Source organism: Leopardus geoffroyi, chromosome C1, assembly GCF_018350155.1.
Source record: "Leopardus geoffroyi isolate Oge1 chromosome C1, O.geoffroyi_Oge1_pat1.0, whole genome shotgun sequence".
Lineage (NCBI taxonomy): Eukaryota > Metazoa > Chordata > Mammalia > Carnivora > Felidae > Leopardus > Leopardus geoffroyi.
This window is the reverse complement of record NC_059328.1, coordinates 72918729-72938276: the sequence shown is the minus strand read 5'-3', so window position 1 is coordinate 72938276 and position 19548 is coordinate 72918729. Positions and strand designations below refer to the sequence as shown.

The 19548-nt window shown below is 36.5% G+C and overlaps 1 protein-coding gene across 17 annotated transcripts in view; it reads left to right on the top strand.

The window, feature by feature from the left end:
* Window positions 1-9257: 9257 nt before the first annotated feature.
* The window catches only part of ODF2L (outer dense fiber of sperm tails 2 like), a 169725-nt gene continuing 159434 nt past the window's right edge, over window positions 9258-19548 (top strand). For 8 of the 17 annotated variants that reach the window (XR_006712428.1, XR_006712427.1, XR_006712430.1 and 5 more), the window contains exons 1-3: window positions 9383-9617; window positions 17507-17639; window positions 18284-18406. Coding sequence is in view for 10 of the 17 variants with exons in the window: in XM_045478133.1 (XP_045334089.1) it covers window positions 9439-9617; window positions 17507-17639; window positions 18284-18406 (435 nt within the window). In the remaining 7 variants the exon portion in view is untranslated. Of the gene's footprint in view, window positions 9618-11342; window positions 11444-15275; window positions 15439-15862; window positions 15925-17506; window positions 17640-18283; window positions 18407-19548 lie in introns of those variants that run through there. The other 9 variants (XM_045478132.1, XM_045478129.1, XM_045478128.1 and 6 more) reach the window with 9 other exon arrangements.

The following is a 19548-nucleotide window of genomic DNA, read 5'->3' as shown; positions in this document are numbered from 1 at the left end:
CTATTGGCCATCTGTATGTCTTCTTTAAAAATATGTCTAGTCCGTTATTTTGCCCATTTTTAAATCAGATTGTTTGGTTTTTGGTGTCAAGTTGTACATTATTTGAATTTTTTGAATATTTTGAATACTAACCCCTTATTGGCTATATCGTTTACAAATATCTTTTCTCATTCACTAGGCTGCATTTTTCTGTTATCGATGCTCTCCTTTGCTATGCAATTATGTGTGTTCTTTAAATAGTTAACTAATTCTTAAACTTCTAGTTATATTCATAGATTTTCAAACAATACAAGAATAATAAAATAGTGTCTCTACTCTCTATGACCACATAACATCTTTATGCCATGAGACCTAAATTGCTTAGATTTATTCTTAAAGCTTTTAAAACCTAATCAGAGCCAAATAATAATATATTTTAAGAAGGAAATTTCGCACTCATGCATCATTTTCCCTTGGTCAGCCAAAGAAATGATAATGTTTGTAGGATAGAATACTGAGCTTACAATATAAGGATAAGCAATGTTATTTTCTGTATGATATTAAAACAAATTATTTTAATTTAAAAATTGTCTATATGGTATATTAAATGTTCCATAAATGAAATAGTTATAGTGATAGTAAATATTGAACATATGCTACAACTTGGGCTGAATTTGAAAGTCCTTATTTAACTAGTCAAACATTCTGGATTTTTGCAAATTATGGTAATTACTGGAATCATTTATAGTTGAGAAGGAAAAGTAGATTCACTTATGCTACTACAGTTTTTTTTTTTTTAAAAAGACTCATGTCTGAGGCCTCAAACTCTGTGGAAAATATCTGGATGAAAAGAGATAATCAGATCTAGCAGTCTCACTCCTTGGTATTTTCCTAAAGGAATTGAAAACATATGTTTACATTAAAACCTCTGTGTGGATGTTTATAGCAGCTTTATTCATAATTGCCAAAACTTGGAAGCAACTGGGATGTTCTTCAGTAGGTAAATGGAAAAATAAACTATGGTGCATCCAGACAATGGAATGAGATGTCAAACCATGAAAAACATGGAGAAAATTTAAATGCATATTACAAACTAAAAGAAACCTATATGTAAAGGACACATACTGTATGATTTCAATTATATGACATGCTGGAAAAGGCAAAACTATGGAGACAGTAAGATCAGTGGTTGCTAAGGATTTTCAGGAAGGGAGAGATGAAAAGGCAGAGCACAAGAAATTGTTAGGGCAGTGAGAATACTCTTATGATACTGTAATTATGCATTATAATGTCATTATGCATTTGTCCAAACTCATAGAATATACAACACCAAGAATGAATCCTAATGTAAACTATATACTCTGGGTGATAATGATGTGTCAATTTAGCTTTATCAATTGTAAAAAATTTTCCATCTGGTGAGAGATGTTGATAATGGAGGAGGTTATGTATGTGTGTGGACAGGGAATATATACATCATATCTTTGAGTGTTCCTTTCAATTTAGCTATGAACCTAAAACTTCTTTTTAAAAAATGTCTTAAAAAAAGAGAGATAGAATTCTTGATTTTATATCATGTGCTTTACACCTTAAAACAACCATTGTTTACTAATATCTACCACCTATAGGACACCTATGATTTAATGAGACAGGGCTATGTGCTTTACAAATATGACCTCAATCATCACAACAATCCTATCAGGGAGAACAATTTTTTTTTTTTTTTTTTTAAGAAAAACACAGCTTAGAGAAGTAGAGTAACTTGCCCAAGACTTGTAGCTAGAAAACATTAATATAGGTTGGTTTGTTTTCAAAGCCCTTGCTGTAGCCACTGTTATTATAACAACTCATATCAACCTCACCCCACATTTATGTCCAGTCCAAACTACAATGGCTTAGTTAGTGCAGAACTGGAGTAGTTGCCTGTCTCAGGGGCTTCTGGTAAGGGCCTCTTTCAACAACAGGTAATATGTTGCCCACTCCTATAGACTAAATGTTTATATTCTCCCCAAATTTGTATCCCCATTGTGATGATATTTGAAGGTGGGGCCTCTGAAAGGTAATTAAGGTCATGAAGGTGGAGCTTTTCTCTTGGGAGTAGTGCCCTTACAAGAAGAGACGTGAGAGCACTCTTTTTCTCTCTTTCTCTCTCTCGCTTTCTCCCTCCCTCTCTCATATGTGAACATACAGCAAAAAGGTATCCATTTGAAAACCAGGAGGAGGTCACCAGGAATTGAATTGGCTGGCATCTTGATCTTGGACTTCTCTGACTCCACAACCATGAGCAATAGCCTTCTGTTGTTTAAGCCACCCAGTTAGTAGTTCTTTTGTCATAGCTGCCTGAACTAAGACACCCACTTTCTCTTTAGTAAAAGTGATGCCTTTTGTTCCCCAAGACTTTGCTCAGTCCTTGTTTAACTTACCCTGTGGACAACCTACCTTACGGTAAATGAAGTCAACCTAATTGTAAAACTTAAATAAAACTACAGTAGTCAAGAGAATATGATGTTGGCATATGTTTTGATTATCCATTACTGGATGGATAGGATGGAAGGTCCAGAAGTAGACCCACACATGAATGGTCTAAATCATTTTCAGGAAAAGCAAGAAGTTAATTCAATGTGGAAGAGAAAGCCTTTCAAATAAATCATGGTAGAACAATTGGATATCTGTATAAAATCAAGTAAACCTTGACACCTGCTTCATTCCTTATAAAAAAGTGATGCAGAATGGATCATACATTTAAATATAAAAGCTTAGAATCATAAAAGGTCCCAAAAAATATAATATATTCACAAATATAGAGTTGTAAAACACAAAAATATAAAAGGAAAAATGTTGATATATTAGATCGTATCAAAATTTAAAATTTTTGCTCACTAAAAGGTATCATTAAGAAAATGAATAGTCAGGGTACAAAGTGGGAGAAAATATTCATTATATATATTTCACGAAAGATTTTTTTCAGAAAACATAAAGAACACCTACAAATCAATAATAAAAGGACAACCCAATAAAAAATTGGGGAAAATAACACTTCATAAAACATATACATATGGTTCATAACTATTAAAATGGTGCTCAACATCATTAGTTTCAGGGAAATGCAAATAATATATAATGAATGTCACTTCACACCTACTAGAACAGCTAAAATTAACCAAAAAAAGTGGCTATAATAAATGTTGGCAAGGATTAAAGCATTTGAACCCCTCATACACTGCTGGTACAATGATTTTTGAGATAGACATAGCATTTTTTTGGAAAGTTACATGTGTATATATCCCATGACCCAGCAATTCTACTCCTAGATAAGAAAATGAAAGTGTATATTCATAAACTACCTTTCATAAGAATATCCATAGCAGCCTTATTCATGATAATCCCAAACTGCAAATAACTAAATACCTGTCAACAGAGTTGATAAACAAATTGTGATATATTCAGATAACTGAATACTACTACTTCGTAATAAAAAGGAACAAACTACCAAAATAGGCAACAACATAAATGAATCTAAAAAAACATATGTATTGAGCGAAAGGAGGCAGATGCAAAGGAATATGTCTTGTATGATTGCATGTATGTGAAAATCAAGAATGAGCAAATTAACATCTAATGGCAGAAGTTAGAAAGTGGTTGTCTTAGAGTATGCATGTGTGATGGGGGTGAAGGTAGTTTTGGTTAATGGACTGGAAAGAAATGCAAATAAACTTACCGGGTTCATGTAAATATTCTAGATTTTGTTTTAGGTAGTGGCTTCATGGGTGTGTATAATTGTCAAAACTCATATTCTGAACACTTAATATCTGCATACTTTATTGAATTTAAATTATATGTGAATTTAAAAGTGGCCTGTAGGCTTCAGGAATTAAGTAGTTACTGATGGAAGTCTTTCACGGGAATGGCAGAAATGAAGAATACAAAGATTGAGGGGTGGTTTTGCTGTTTATAATGCACTAAGATGCTTAAAAATGTTACAAGCTCAGAGGTCCAGAGAGCTTCTATGATTTCCTTAGAAATATATCTCTATGGGTTGCTAGGATGACACATCCGAATCAATTATTAATGCTGTCAAAGACTGAACTCCAAGGTAAGTTGAATAAACAGACTCACTAGGTGTTTTAGGTAAAAAATTAAGACATTGATTGAGAAGTTGGATCTTGAGAATTGTAATAACCTGTTAGAGTGTACTTAAATAATTCTATCATCTTGATAGACCCTAAAGAGCTCTTTGCTGTCTGAAGAAGTCTTCCTTCTCTATCTTATAAAGCTGGTCTTGTCTTCTTTGAAAATTCAGAAATTACTTCATCTGAGGAATTAACCTTGTGAAGAGTACCTGATTCTCCCCATAATTCACTGCTGTCACTTCTTTATATCTCTAGACCAGTACCATCCAGTAGAAATACAATGTGAGCCATATACATAATTTTTAATTTTTTAGTAGCAAACTTAAAAGCTGTAGAAAAGAACAAAATTTAAATTTTAATAATATATCTTATTTAACTCAACATACCCAAAATATTATCATTTCAACAAATGATTATTATAAAAATGAAGATATTTTATTCTTTTTTCATATGCAAAATCATGTTTTGCACTTACAACATGTCTCAAGACTACTCACATTTTAAATGTTCAGTAGCCATAAGTTGCTAGTGGCCTCCATGTGGGGGCAGGATTGATTAATGTTAGCACTGCTAACATTTGGACTGAATAAGTTTTTGTTGTAGGGGCTGTTCTGTGCATTGTAGAATGTTTAGCAGCATCCCTGACCTCTACCTACTAGATGCCAGTATTATTAGATCTATAGATCTACAGAGTTAGATCTCAATATATTCCAGGGCACAAGTAAAAAGTCTGACCTGGGAGAAGTCTTTCATAGAAAAAAAAATGTGCAAGATTTTGCTTATTTAGATTTGCAGAAACCTATGGAATATGATAATGAATCTCGAGAGTGTTAGACTAGTGATGAAGGAATTTAATTTTTGAAGAGATCGAAATTATCAGTGTGGATATACATACCAAAGACCATGGATTCATCATGCTTGCCTAAGCATCTGGGAGTGGTTAAAGGTTTGCTTGGTTGGTTGAAACGTGGGTCCAATGGTGGCCTGCATTAAATCCAGTTGAGATGCTAGAAATCTCATGATATATTTTAGAAGATTGAGTTAGAAGACTTAAGGAGATAGAATGATTGGAATGGATTTATCATGTGTGACCCAGTCACCTATCGCCAATTGTGTCCTAAAAAGGCCTGGAGGACCTTCTCTTCACTAATGCATTGAGAAAATATTGTGAGGGAGAGAAAATATTGCTGGCCTCTGAGCCCAGGGATGAAGTTAGGAGATGCTGCAATTAAATAGGATCCCTAATTCCCTAAGGGAAATAATAGGCTCTCAAAGTGGCAGACGCCAAGTGACAGCACTTAACCATCAGGGATGAGATAGCTATGGTTACCATTATAGGAAGCAGGGCCAGAACAGCAACCATAGTTGTTAGACTAGGAGGGATCTTTAGCAGTGGGTGATTGATTATGGTGTCCCTATACTTGAAATGAAAAATTGCTAGATCTGATGAAAAGAGACCTGAACTTCATATTTACAACATCTTGGCATTGCTTCTTCATTCATGGCTATTATAATCAGAAGGCCAATTAGTAGGCCCTCAAATGGCCCTTTTCTACCGAGAAAGTAAACCAAAATCCATACCATATTTCTAGGGGAATTCTAGTGATTATTGCCACCATCAAAGACTTTAAAGATGCTTGAGTGGTGATTCTCACCACATTCCCATTTAACCTTCTATTCAGTCGGGGTAGAAGATGAATGGGTCATCTAAAATGTGGATCTATATGCAGTCTTTTTATCAGGTGACTAACCACAACTTCTTTTTTATTTTTTAATTTTTTTAATGTTTATTTTTTATTTTTTTAAATTCTTTTTCTAATGTTTATTTTTGAGAGAGAGTGAGAGAGAGAGAGAGAGAGAGAAGCAGAGAGAGAGGGAGACACAGAGTCTGAAGCAGGCTCCAGGTTTGGAGCTGTCAGCACAGAGCTGGTCGTGGGGCTCGAACCCACAAACTGTAAGATCATGACCTGAACTGAAGTTGGATGCTTAACTGACTGAGCCACCCAGGTGCCCCAATATTTATTTTTAAGAGAGACAGAGAGAGAGAGAGCAGGGGAGGGGCAGAGAGAGAAAGTGAGACACAGAATCTGAAGCAGGCTCCAGGCTCTGAGCTGTCAGCACAGAGCTTGACCCGGGCCTTGAACTCATGAACCATAGATCATCACCTAAGCCAAATTGGACGCTTAACTGACCGAGCCACCTAGGTGCCCGGAGTAAACACAATTTCTAATACCTAGCATACAGGTATCACTCTGGCAAATGTCTTTTACTCATCCTAATATGCACAGAACAGAGGAAGTTGTTTGATTTTTATCTGGAAGTGAGAGAATGTCAGAGAATTTATTGCCTTACATAAGGCTATGTTAGTTCTCTAGTTCTCTGTCCTACTTTAGTGTGCAGGGACCATGATCATTTCATCAACTTATGGGTATCACTTTAGTCTACTACATTTAGGATACTGTGCTGATAGAACTTGATGATCAGGAAATAGCACATACCTTAGATGCCATGTGTAGTAAATTCTTTCCATTGATGTGACTTTGACACTGTCCTAAAAAAGGCAGAATCTTTTACTCTTTCCCTTGTATTTTGGCTGGTTCTCTGATAGATTTTAGATAGAAAATTGTAGCAGAAGTGGTTCTGTGTAACTTGTGTGGCCTTGGATCTGCAGCTTCTTCCTTTGTTGCCTAGGACACTCACTCTTGGGATGCACCTGCCATGAATAAAAGCTCAAGTTGGCCACATGCAGAGCCACAGGGATACAATACAAGAGGCCTTAGCCTCCCAATTGAACCCACCAAGTCACCAAACATAAATAATCTTGGATATTCCAGCCTCAGCAGCAGTCTGGTTGCAACTGGATGAGAGACACCAGCTGTTGCCACATGGTTGTTATTTTAAACCACTAAGTTCATTAAAATAGCAAAAGAAAGCCAAAACATGTTGGAAAGAATGCGATTCAGAGTGGAGGATAAACCCTATGAAAATAATTTATTACACAACCAAACCGGTTTTTAAATGGCTTTTTTATTTTGCTAAGTTTTATTTGTATTTATCAAGTATCTTTAATATTTCACTGTTTGCTATTTTTACGTTATATATTTCTTCCCAAGAGGAAGGAAAACAAAATTACTTCTCCAATATTGCATTGTTGCATCCTGCACACACTAATGAGTTTAATGTTTATGACATACTTGATGTTTTAAATGCTTTATATTAGAGGTCTGAACACAATGTCCTTTTGGCCAAATCTATCCTGGTATTTATTTTTGTAAATAAAGTTTTACTGCAACACAGAGAAACCATGTATTTATATATCCCCAACGACATCTTTTATACATCATTGGCAGAGTAAAGTATGACAGAGACTGTATAATTCACAAAACCTAAAATATTTACTATGTGGCCTTTTACAGAGAAAGTATGCTGGCCTCTACTTTAAATTATGAATAAATCCTTGATGGATTATTTCATAGGTAGTCGGTATTTAATGACATTTGGGGAAATTGATGGCAGTTTAGGTTGCACTGGAATGAAATTTTTTTTCCATTTAAATTATATAAAATAAGGGATCTTTCTACCCCAAAATTCACTATCCAACAGATTTCAAACTTAGATTAGAACAGACTAGATTTAGAGGATGAAGGATACCATATTTACCTGGACAGTTTGGTTAAAATAGTCAATTTGAGTCTAATGTAATCATCTTGAGATTTTTGTGAATGTTTCTCCCTTTGAATGGCTAATAAAGGTGGTCACGTCTAATACCAATGCAATTTAATTAAAATAAGTATTTTTAATAAAAGAAGTCTAACTTCTGTGTACAATTATTTTTCTTATTATGACAAGCTAGCAAGGTTAGCTAGAATCCTAGGTAAGTGCTGGAAAGACCCTCAAAATTACGTTCCTTGCCCCAATTCCACATGTCCAACTACCTCCTTTTTTTAAAGAATGGGAAACTGGCCCAGACTAGAGTAGATGACTTGACAGAGATCATGACCCATCAGTAAGAGATGGATCCAGTCCTCAGTGCTTTTTAGCATTTGCACATATGGAACAGTTATGAACTTTTAACTATCATTAACTTTTTGCTGGACGTTCAGCACTGGGGGAAAAAAAGCTTTGCTGGAATCATCAATGGAAAAGATTCTTCAGTAAAACCAATAACGAGGTATGCCTTGTCATGGTTAAGTTGCTCAGTTGATAGTTGCTCTATTTGTGTACTTCATATGATGGTGCGTAATTCTTAACATGAGCATTAAGTTGAGGTGGAGAGTTTTTACTTTTCAATTTATTTAAAAAAAATATTTTTTTTCAACGTTTATTTATTTTTGGGACAGAGAGAGACAGAGCATGAACGGGGGAGGGGCAGAGAGAGAGGGAGACACAGAATCGGAAACAGGCTCCAGGCTCCGAGCCATCAGCCCAGAGCCCGACGCGGGGCTCGAACTCACGGACCGCGAGATCGTGACCTGGCTGAAGTCGGACGCTTAACCGACTGTGCCACCCAGGCGCCCCTTTACTTTTCAATTTAAATCTCGCCTTGCTTCTTCAGGAGTTTATAAATCATACCAGTTGGCTGTAGGTCAGAGATCGGAGATCTGAAAGGCGCCTTGGAGATCACGGTCTGGCTCCCACATTTTTTTTTTTTTTTTAATTTTTTTTTTTCAACGTTTATTTATTTTTGGGACAGAGTGAGACAGAGCATGAACGGGGGAGGGGCAGAGAGGGAGACACAGAATCAGAAACAAGCTCCAGGCTCTGAGCCATCAGCCCAGAGCCTGACGCGGGGCTCGAACTCACGGACCGCGAGATCGTGACCTGGCTGAAGTCGGACGCTTAACCGACTGCGCCACCCAGGTGCCCCCCGGCTCCCACATTTAACAGGAGAATAAAAGAGCCCTGGGGAAGGATCTCAGCTAAACGGCAGTACCATATATTTAATTTAAAACTAAGTTTCTTATAGTCGCGGTTGCTTTGGCTTCTTCAAATCTCTTTAAAAAGCAAAAGCAGAGCACTTCCAGGCCGAGTGTCAGAAAAATTCGGAACCAGTTGGCCTTATTTCCCTTTCTAGGTTGAACTCAGTTAAGATTTTTGGTAACTACACACAAGCGCTGCCTTTTCGTAAAACAAAAGGTTTGGGCGGCGAGCGGGAAAACCTGACCCAGGGCAGCAACTGAATGACAAAGCGCCTCTCCCCAGCCCCCCTCCCTCACTCCCACCAATAGCAACAGACGCCGGCGCTTGCTTTCCCGAGCCCAGCCAATTGGCTGCGCCGGCTGCGGCTCGGCGGAAGGGGCGGGGTAGCCGTTGCCAGAGAAGCTACTTGATGGTTACTAGCTCCGTTTTCGTCCAGTTGCACCTGGATGGGCACTCTTCCACACAAGCCGTTCTAGGAATTCGCCTGCTTGCCACCTCGCGTCCTTTGACTTCTTTTCTAGCTTTCACCTACTGCACTTCCCCCTGCGTCCCGCTCTCTCCTAGCCGACCCAGGGCTGGAGAGCACAGGTACGCTGGCCGTGATTTCCACTAACGTTCCCTGAGCTTCATCTTGCCAGCTCCTTCGGACCCCTTCCTTCCATGGCGGAGGGGCGGCGGGCTGACGTCACGGGGACGTGCTGACGCAGGGGTGGGGGCGTAGGCACGCTTTGGGGAGGGGGAAGCTTGGGCTTGGACCGCTTCTTTGTGGTTACCGCGGGCACCCTTCGGGGTTCTGGTGGCCGGGGCTGTGGTGGGTCCCGAAGTGAAAGTCTCTCGCTAGACTTTAGCTCCTTTCTGCCCATACCTGCCACTTGCCCCAGGCTTGACTGCCTGGGCTGGGAAAAAGGCAGCGAGGCTCGTACTCCTAGGGAGGGTGTGATCCTTGGGACAGAGGGGCAAGTTTTAGTCGATGGTTTTATCCAGAACTAAGCCCATACCCGGCCGGCTCTCTTACTCTTTTGGCTGGCTTTTAAGCGACCCCTATATAATATACCAGACTGTAGTAGGCCCTGGGACACCTAAGTGAAGAATACTCCAGGAAGCCTCGGAAATTAAGTCCTCCAGGTTCCTTCTAGGTTTCCAGACTCCTTAGGAAACCCCTTAAAATGTGTGGCCTTGGGGACCGACCACTTAACGTTCCTAGGTTCAGTTTCCTTATCTGGAAAATGAGGGTAATAATAATCACTTTGGAGTGGTTGTAATAAGGGAGATTAAACCAATGCCAGGTTTTGAGTATAGTCAGTAAGGAGTGCTTGTTGTTGATTGAGAAAACCATAGCCACAGTGGGGCTGGTATTTGGGATAAAGTCTATTTCGGAGACAACGTTTCCCTATCACTCATAGTAAGGCTTCAGGTGTTTTGGAATGAATGAGGTTCTTGGAGTCCTTTTAAACACCACTTAGTTAAAGCAACAAATCGCAGAAAACCTGTCTTAAAATTAGTTTGATTTCCTTACGCTTACAATAAGCATGCCATGTTCATGTTTGTAATTCTTTAACCGCTAGGGACCATTTTCTGCTTCTCTTTTTCTTCTACTTTCACAGTTTATGTGTATAAATAATATGTTTTTGTATCACCAAAACCCCAAAGGTATGAGAAAATGGCTTTATTTATATTGTACAAATGAATGAGACCCAAGGAACTGAGCACAACAATGAGGTTGATATAACATCTACCCCCTGGGCTCAGTTCTTTTGCAAGTCCATTGTTCCCCCTTGGGATCTGGTTTAGTAGTACTCAAATTATGACTACTTTGAAGAGTTGTAATGGTTCTGTTTTGAAAAGTTGGTTTTATACAGATAACTCAGGCCTACAAGTGATTTAAGTGATTAAGGTGATTGACTCAGGATGATTTTTTTTAAGATGAAAAAAATTTATTTAAAAAAAAATTTTTTTTTTTACTGTTTATTTTTTATTTTTGAGACAGAGATAGAGCATGAACAGGGTAGGGGCAGAGAGAGAGAGAGAGGGAGACACAGAATCTGAAACAGGCTCCAGGCTCTGAGCTGTCAGAACAGAGCCCGATGTGGGGCTCGAACCCACGGAACTGTGAGATCATGACCTGAGCTGAAGTCGGACGCTTAACTGACTCAGCCACCCAGGCTCCCCAAGATGAAAAAAATTTAAAAAGAAGACCTGGTGGGAAAAGCAGCCACAATAGTGAGCCAAAGGGACCCTACATTTAAAAAAACATTCAAACAAACAAACCCCCCACCTGTAAGTGTTACTTCATCTGTTCAAACTTCCCCACAGCTTTGGCTGGCAAAGGTTATTCTCATTTTGTAGAAGAGAAAACTAATGCTCACTGTGGCTAAGAGGTGTCCATGTCGGGTGGCTCCCAAGACTAAGAACGGGTGAGTCTGGCCCAGTATTCTTTCATTTTAATATGCCACCTCTGAGTCATTAAGGAGTGGTTAACTTGCATTTAGGCTACTTGTACTCTGTTTGAAAAAGAAGTAATACTTCCAGAAGATTTTCTTTAAATAGTAGGTTAATTGTGGTATTTAAAGGGATAAGCTGTCATTTTCTGGAACGGATATGTGGAACAATCCATTCAGATGGTTGTGGGTAAATGAGGTGTTATATTTGGTCTGTGCTGATCTCTTGCTATTCTAATTCTAATTCCTTCATTGTTTTTCATGTTCTTATCACCAGTGGAAACAACTTTTGATTTCTTCAAAATTTTTTCTAGGAAATGAATGTTGGAATTTCATCTCTCTGAGACCCTAGTAACCAGTTTCATTGCTTCTACGTTTCTCCCCCTCCATATACCTAGCCCATTCTCCAAAATACCACTGGATTTACCTTTTAAAGAGGTACTTCTGGTCTGTTATTACCCTGCTTAAAATGATTTCATGGTCTGTCTTAACGCTTAGGAAAAAATTCAAGCTCTTGAGCTTGGCATACAGTGACCACTGTCAGTGTGTCCAGTCTCATCCTTTGTCACTTGTGCTTACAAATCATGTCCCCTCATGATTCCTTCCTCTTGCTTGTACTTCACCTTCTACCTAGAATGCCTTTTTCTCTTCCTTTTTACCACACTCACATTTGTTCTGCGGGACTCTACAATTTCTTCTCTAGTGAACTTTGACTAGTGTGTAGATATAGTGAGAGAAACGAGCAGCATTCCTATATCTACTTTGTGTTCTTTGCTGACTATTTCAGTGAAAGTTTCAATAGGAGCTGTGTGCTTTTGTTTGAGGCCAATGGGAGCTGGTTTTCCAAGAATTAATGTTTGGCAAAACAAATTCAAATCTGTGAGATTCTTATGCTTTTCTCCAGAGGGATTAGTTTTAAATACATATTTGTCTGCAGCTGGTTTGCTTACTTAGAGCAATCTAGATGCTAAGGAATGTCATGAACTGGGATCTTTCTTTTCTCTGACCGTGGCCAGCATTACAGTCCCTGAACAGCCATTCCTCAAATGCTGGTTGTTGGCCAAAATGGAACATAGTTTAGTGAGTGTAGCTGGGTCAGCATAAACCATGACCACGCCTGGAAAAAGCTTTAAGTACATGCCCTTTTGAGAGGGGGCTGGTAAAGTCATCCTTGTATAGGAAATCCAATTCTTTAAACATTAAAATATATTTAAATTGGTAATCTTTGGGGCTTTGATTATTAAATATGTGTGCAGAGTATGTCTTTGTCTCACCACCAGCTTGTACAGAAGTATAATGTATTTGTCATTTGGCAGTACATTCCATGTAATTGAAAGCATTTTCTTGTGAAACATCTGCTTTTCCATACAAGAATACGTTTGGTCCACTAAAACGATAGCACTTTTTATAAAGGTGGGACTTTCTACGCTAAAGAAAATTATTACATTGTTTTTCGGCACTCATGGTTTTGGTTATTATAATACTGTCACAACACAAAAATAGCGGAATGCCTTGGAACCTTTGAACAATTTTTATCCTAGAAAATACTTCTATGTTGTAAGAATATCATTGTTGATCATTTCTATGGAAATGTCTGAGACTTACACAGTTCTTTATGTTTTGAAGAATCAGTAATGAAGGTAACATTTTTTTTTGAATGTTGGGCTAAAAGTCATTCTAAAATCTTTTTTACAATGTGTTAACTTTGTTTATTCTTTAAGGTAAGACATGGTTACTTTTTTTTAATAGGTGAAGCAGAAAAATGTTGTATGATTTCATCTTATGATAAAACTTTAGAAAAATTGTATAAGTAGCTACCAATAACCCACAAAGCCAAGTGAGAACTTACTTTTAAAATACTGATGCCAAACTGAATCTTTTAAAATATGTCTACAAATTGAAGACCCCTAATCCTCTTACATTAATTTTTGAACTTTTATTCCAAATATAGGAAACATTTTTCTTTTAATGATCCCTAAAAAGATGGATCAGTGAGGTGAATAACTAAAAAGCAACTGTCTTGATTCATCACATTAACTGCTCTAAACCTTGAGTCTTCTCTCCTTCAATTATTGCTTTGCTGTTATAAGGCTTGTAGGTGCTGAGGATTCAAATATAAATAAGGTATTCTTTCTTGAGATGCCAATGTGCAGAGAGACAAATTCTAAACAAGCGAATGGCTGAAAGGTAAAGACCAGTTCCTCTGTGAGTGGGGTAGCTATTGGAACCAAACAACTCAGTACATGATAGTACTACTGATTGCAATGCCTTATCCAGATCATAGTCTTCTTCACTGTTAGGTTTGGCTTTTCATTTGATTTTGTGTATCTGTATATTTTTAAATTCTTCTAGACTTCAGATAGCTCACAATATCATGCCTACTAACAGATGTTTCATATTTGCAGCATTTAAGTAGATCATCTGGGACTATTGGTAGGTTAGTTAGCAGTTCCACTCGTACATGAGTTGCTGGTATTTCAAAAATACGAGCATGCTTTTCATTGGCCTATATCTTAAATATTTGTCTCGGTGATATATAGAAACTTCAGACAAAAGTAGATACATTTTTACAAACACTTTAGAAGTGTCTGTAATTTGGAAATATTATGAGCAATTTTCTTTTTTTTTATTATGAGTAATTTTCAACCTATAATTTCTTCACATCTACCCAAAGTATTGAAATTTCTTGAACATATGTATTGTATAATGCAGATTTATAAAAATAAATTACAAAGAGGTAACATATTTCTGAAAACATGCAGAAAATCTTAAATATAACATTTGATTTAAGTCAGGGAGTCACATGATCAGGGAGACAGATGAAGTCAGGGAGACACATGATCAGGGAGACAGATGAAGTCAGGGAGACACATGATCATATAATGGAGTTATGAAAACACAGCTTTAATGATTGCTAAAGCACTAACATTACTTAAAATGGAACAGTTCTGAAGATATTCATGAGTATTCATATTTAAAAACATGACATCTGGGGTGCTTGGGTGGCTCAGTTGGTTAAGGGTCCAACTCTTGATTTTGGCTCAGGTTATGATCTGAGGGTTTATGAGATTGAGCCCCATATTGGGCTCTGCACTGACAGCACAGAGCCTACTTGGGATTGTGTCTCTCCCTCTCTTTCTCCCTGCCCCTCCTCCACTTGTTCTCTCTCTCTCTCAAAATAAATAAATAAACTTAAAATTTTTTTAAAAATGACATCTCTAAGTTTGAGTGAAAACAGTTGTTTAGTAAAACTTAGAAGTATTGTCATCTGTTATCACTAAAGAATATCCTAGATTGAGCTGGGAGATAGGAATAAATTTAATTTTGAAAGATCTACTTTCAAAAGAATAACTTAATCTTCCTTGTGGCTATTGTTGCCAAATACTTTAAAAGTATATTAAATTTCTGCTATTCTAGGCGTAAATGACCTACATTTCCTCTTGGGTAGATACAATGAAACTGAGGACCAGAGTTAACCATAGTTTTTATATTTGTTTTCTAGTTTGACTGAATTAAAATATTATAATACTCAAGAAATAGATTAATAAAAATTTCTACATTCTTGTTATGTAGAAAATAACAGGCCTTTTGGAAAATCTGTGTGGGGACTGGCAATTGTTGAATGGTTGTGCAATGCAATTTTGATACTTTTTGAATTAGTATCACAATGAGTAGCAGTTATAATTTCTATTTTGTCTGTGAAATATTACTCTTTATACTTGTTTAGGATTTTTATTTTACAGGGTAATGACAGAAAAAGAGTCTACTGAAATGATGTTTAATGACTAAAATATTTCATAACTTTCAGCTTATGAGAATTTGTTGTGGACGCCACTTATAAATCCATTTACCAAATTTATGGAGAAATCTGCAATTGATGGAAGTCATTCAGAAAAACTATGTCCTCATTTTAAAAGTACCCCAGAGAATGAACGTTTATTGCAGCCTGCCAGTGAAAGTCATCTCAGCTGGTATTCTTTTCTTTTTCTTTTTAATTTTTTTAAGGTTTGTTTATTTTTGAGAGAGACAGAGCGCAAGCAGGGGAGGGGCAGAGAGAGAGAGGGAGACACAGAATCGGAAGCAGGCTCCAGGCCCTGAGCTGTCAGCACAGAGCCCAACGTGGGGCTTGAACTCACGGACCGCCAGATAATGACCTGAGCCAAAGTCAGACGCTTAACTGACTGAGCCACCCAGGTGCCCCTCAGCTGGTATTCTCCATGCTAGCAGGGGATATCTAATTTTCTGATTTCAGGGTTTCATGTTTTGTCTGTAGGGTAAATTATTTGAATCAAATACAGCGTTCTTCCAAGAGTATCTTCTTCAAATCTAGCAATTCATGTATTTATTTAACCTCGTCACAAATGTACTCATTTGGCAGAATTTGGCTGGTTTTTTGGAATCTTAATGAAAGCAAATGAAAATGAAAACCTTACCTATTGAGAATTATTATAGCTAAGGTAAATGAAAGTATAAATACTGTGGAACATTGGAAATGTAGTTGATGGGTATCAATTCACTGTCATTTGGAACATTGCCATATAACAAATACCTGTCATATTTTGCTATCTTCTTTAGAGCAGGGAATATACTTGTTATTTGTATGATTCATTGCTCACCAAAATGACAGTCTTAAAACACCATTATTGTGACTATTGCTAGTATAATCCAACCTCTAGTTTAGCTTGTTTTAAATGACGATGATATTTGGTCATATATAACCATTCTTGACTTTTTTCTGCCCATGGGTTTTAATAATGGACAATCGTCATTTATAACTAACCTCTTAGGCCCAGTGCTTAAGAACGCAATCTGCTTTCTGACGTAGCCTCTAAGATGCCGTCAGTTGTTGATGAGCCATTATGTTATGTTTTGTAAAGAAAGAAAAAAGCTGCCTATTAAAGAAAGACACAATGTTTTCTTATCACATGGAATTTTATTTATAGATCTTGAAAAAACTCCTTCAAACTTAGATTTTTTTTTTTTTTTTTTTTTACTTCAAGTAACTCTGTGCTTATATAAAAATGAAATGTATGGTATTCTTAAAATTTTTTTTTATACTCAAAATCCAACTCTTCTGAGTCATTTTTTGACTCAGAGTTTTCCTTGCTATTGAGAGTATTGGTCATATGGCATTTCTTAGGAGCATCTTTAACTGAAATAAAATTTATTGGTGTAGGGCTCTTAATTATGCTATCCAGCAAGCCTGTATTGGAGTCTTGCTTCTGGAATGTTGCTAAGCATTCTTGCTTCACCAGCTCCTTCAATCCCTCTATGACCCTGCATTCTTAGGGGTTAAAAAGTGTGCATCCCATCTCTGGCATGTGTTCTTGAAAGCACTGGCCATCTATTCTGTAAGTTCTGGGCATGTGCAGGAAAGACTGCTCAGGACTGCCTCTCGACTAACAAAGATTACAAGAAGCATCCTGATTTCAGGGTGTAAAATGTGACCAAAGAAACGTTTCTTACAGTGATGCACAATAATGCCTACGCAATCAAGAAGGCAAATGTTAACAGTTTTGTTTTGAATGGTGATCATTATAAAGTCAAGTGTGAAGGAGTTTTTGAGATCTGGAGAGCTCAGTTTTTTTGTGTTTCATTTGGTTACCTTATTTATTCTTTGGAGTTTTTGGTTTTTTTTTTTTTTTTTTTTTGAACAGTAAATTAAAAGAAACAGTTTGGGAGTAAGGCAAATCTTTTGGGTTTAGAGTAGGGAGAAGGAAGGGAAGTAAAAAAGACATACACATTCTCACAAGTCATTTTACAAACTAGAAAAGAGATGTTCAATAATTATCAGGTAGCACAGTGAAACATTGCTGTTGGTGGTTTTGTGTTTCACATATCTCAGTGTTTTAAAAACTGTCTGTGTATATTAGGTATAGAAAAATAGGGGAGTATAGGAAAAATTCCATACGTTTTGAGTGACAATTTACTGTTACATTTTGGAGAGCAGTTTGTAGAACTGTAATATTTAGTCAAGCTGTGCTATATTTGCATAAATATGTGACAGATTTAACTTAAATTTTATTTGTACACATCTAGTGGAAAGCAGGACATCCTAAATGAAAAGACTGAACTGGAAGCAACATTTAAGGAAGCTGAATTGGCAACCTGTTCTGTAGAATTATTTTTGCCATTATTTAAGGATACCGTTGAAGAGATTAGTTTTGAAAATGTGAGTACTTGACTTGTGAACATCTTATAAAATGGAAAGCTAGCATAATACTCAGAATGCATTACCTGTGGTCCCTTATTAACGTAGTTATGCTCATATGCTGGTATTTGATATAAAAAATTGCAGGTTTATCATTCTTCTTTATTCCTATGTCATTAACTGCAATTCTTTCCTTCAGAGATAATTCAGGCATGCCTTTGATAAGAAGCTAAGCTAGAAAATGTATACCTTGGTGCTTGACTTACCTGAATTTGAACTAGAGAGTCAACTTTTCCAAGAGTGAATGTAAACTAAAATATTCTGAGAGATGAATAGATCTGTTTTCTATAGTGTTATAGGGAATAGAAACCTGTATTCTCTAATTTCAGTGTACTAAATTTTGAATTAGAGACAAAAAATAGACTGTATTCTATTAGTTTTATTAAATGCCTGAAATACTTTAGGGCTTAAGCCCTATTTTGATTTCATTACTTTAATGTATGATATACAATCCTATTTACTATTAATAAACTTGGCAAAATTTACTATGTGCAAAAATGATTTTGTTACTAGAAAAAACTATTATTTGATAATAGCAACATTGTATTTTAGGGTGTCTTAATACTGTATCTTAAAATGTGTATGTGGTTCTTATATTTTGTCAGGCTAATCTTTTTGCATTCAATTTGAAGATTGCTAAACAGAAGGAAAAATTAACAAAAGAATTAGACACTTTTAAACATGTAAAACAAGCTTTAGAACATCTTAGAAAGACAGAATACCAACAAGTAAGGACCCTAAGCACTAATTTAATAGATCTGTTTCTCACTTGATGGGTTTACTATTTCTGAAACTGTAGAAATTAAATTATGAGCATACTTTTCATTGGCCTATGTCCTAAATACTTGTTTTAGGATTTGAAACTTCAAATTTGGTATATTTGAAATGGAAAGAATTCCTGCATTTTTGTTTGAAATGGCAATCATTAAACTAACCCTGACTCTTAGTATTTCACAAATTGTTCTACATGAAAGCAGCATGTTTTTATAGAAAATATACTTGTATCTTCTATCTCAAAATTTTTCATTTGTTATATTTCATTTCAGCTGATTACAGTAAAATTTTCTTAGAATTTAAGCTACTTTGTACCACTGTGTTTATATATTCTTTTATTTTTTGAGGGTAACAGTTTGCTGAGAGATAATTCACATACCATACAGTTCACCCTTTTAAAGTGTACAATTCAGTGATTTGTAGTATATTCACAGAATTGTGTAGCAGTCACCACACTGTCAGAGCGTTTTCATCACCACGTCTATCTCCCACCCCCACCAGCCCCTCCTTACCCTAATAGCTACTTTCTGTTTTTATGAATTTACTGATTCTGGACATTTCACATAAATAGAATCCTATGTGTACAGTTTTGCATTATTTGTACATGGCATAAATGCCTTTGGGTGAAAGAAATTCATAACCTTTTCTCCTTCTCAAGCAGGAATATGACCCTTAAAATAAATAAACATTTTCCTATGTTCTCATTTAAAATGTCTACTTAGAATTCTTTTACTGATGTGCTGTAATTCTTAAAAAAAAAATCTTGATAGAATTATCAACAGCACCATGAGCACCAATTATCAACAAACAGAATTTATAAACAGCACCAACAGCACCAATTCTCAACAAACAGAATTTATAAACAAAAAAAATCTTGATAGAATTATCAACAGCACCAACAGCACCAATTATCAACAAACAGAATTTATAAACAGCACCATGAGTGTCTTTGTATATAAGATTTTTAAAAAATGTTTATTTAAATTTTTTTTTTAAAACTGTTTATTTCTTTGAGAGAGAGAGACAGAGTGTGAGCAGGGGGGGGGCAGAGAGAGAGAGGGAGACACAGAATCCGAAGCAGGCTCCAGGCTCTGAG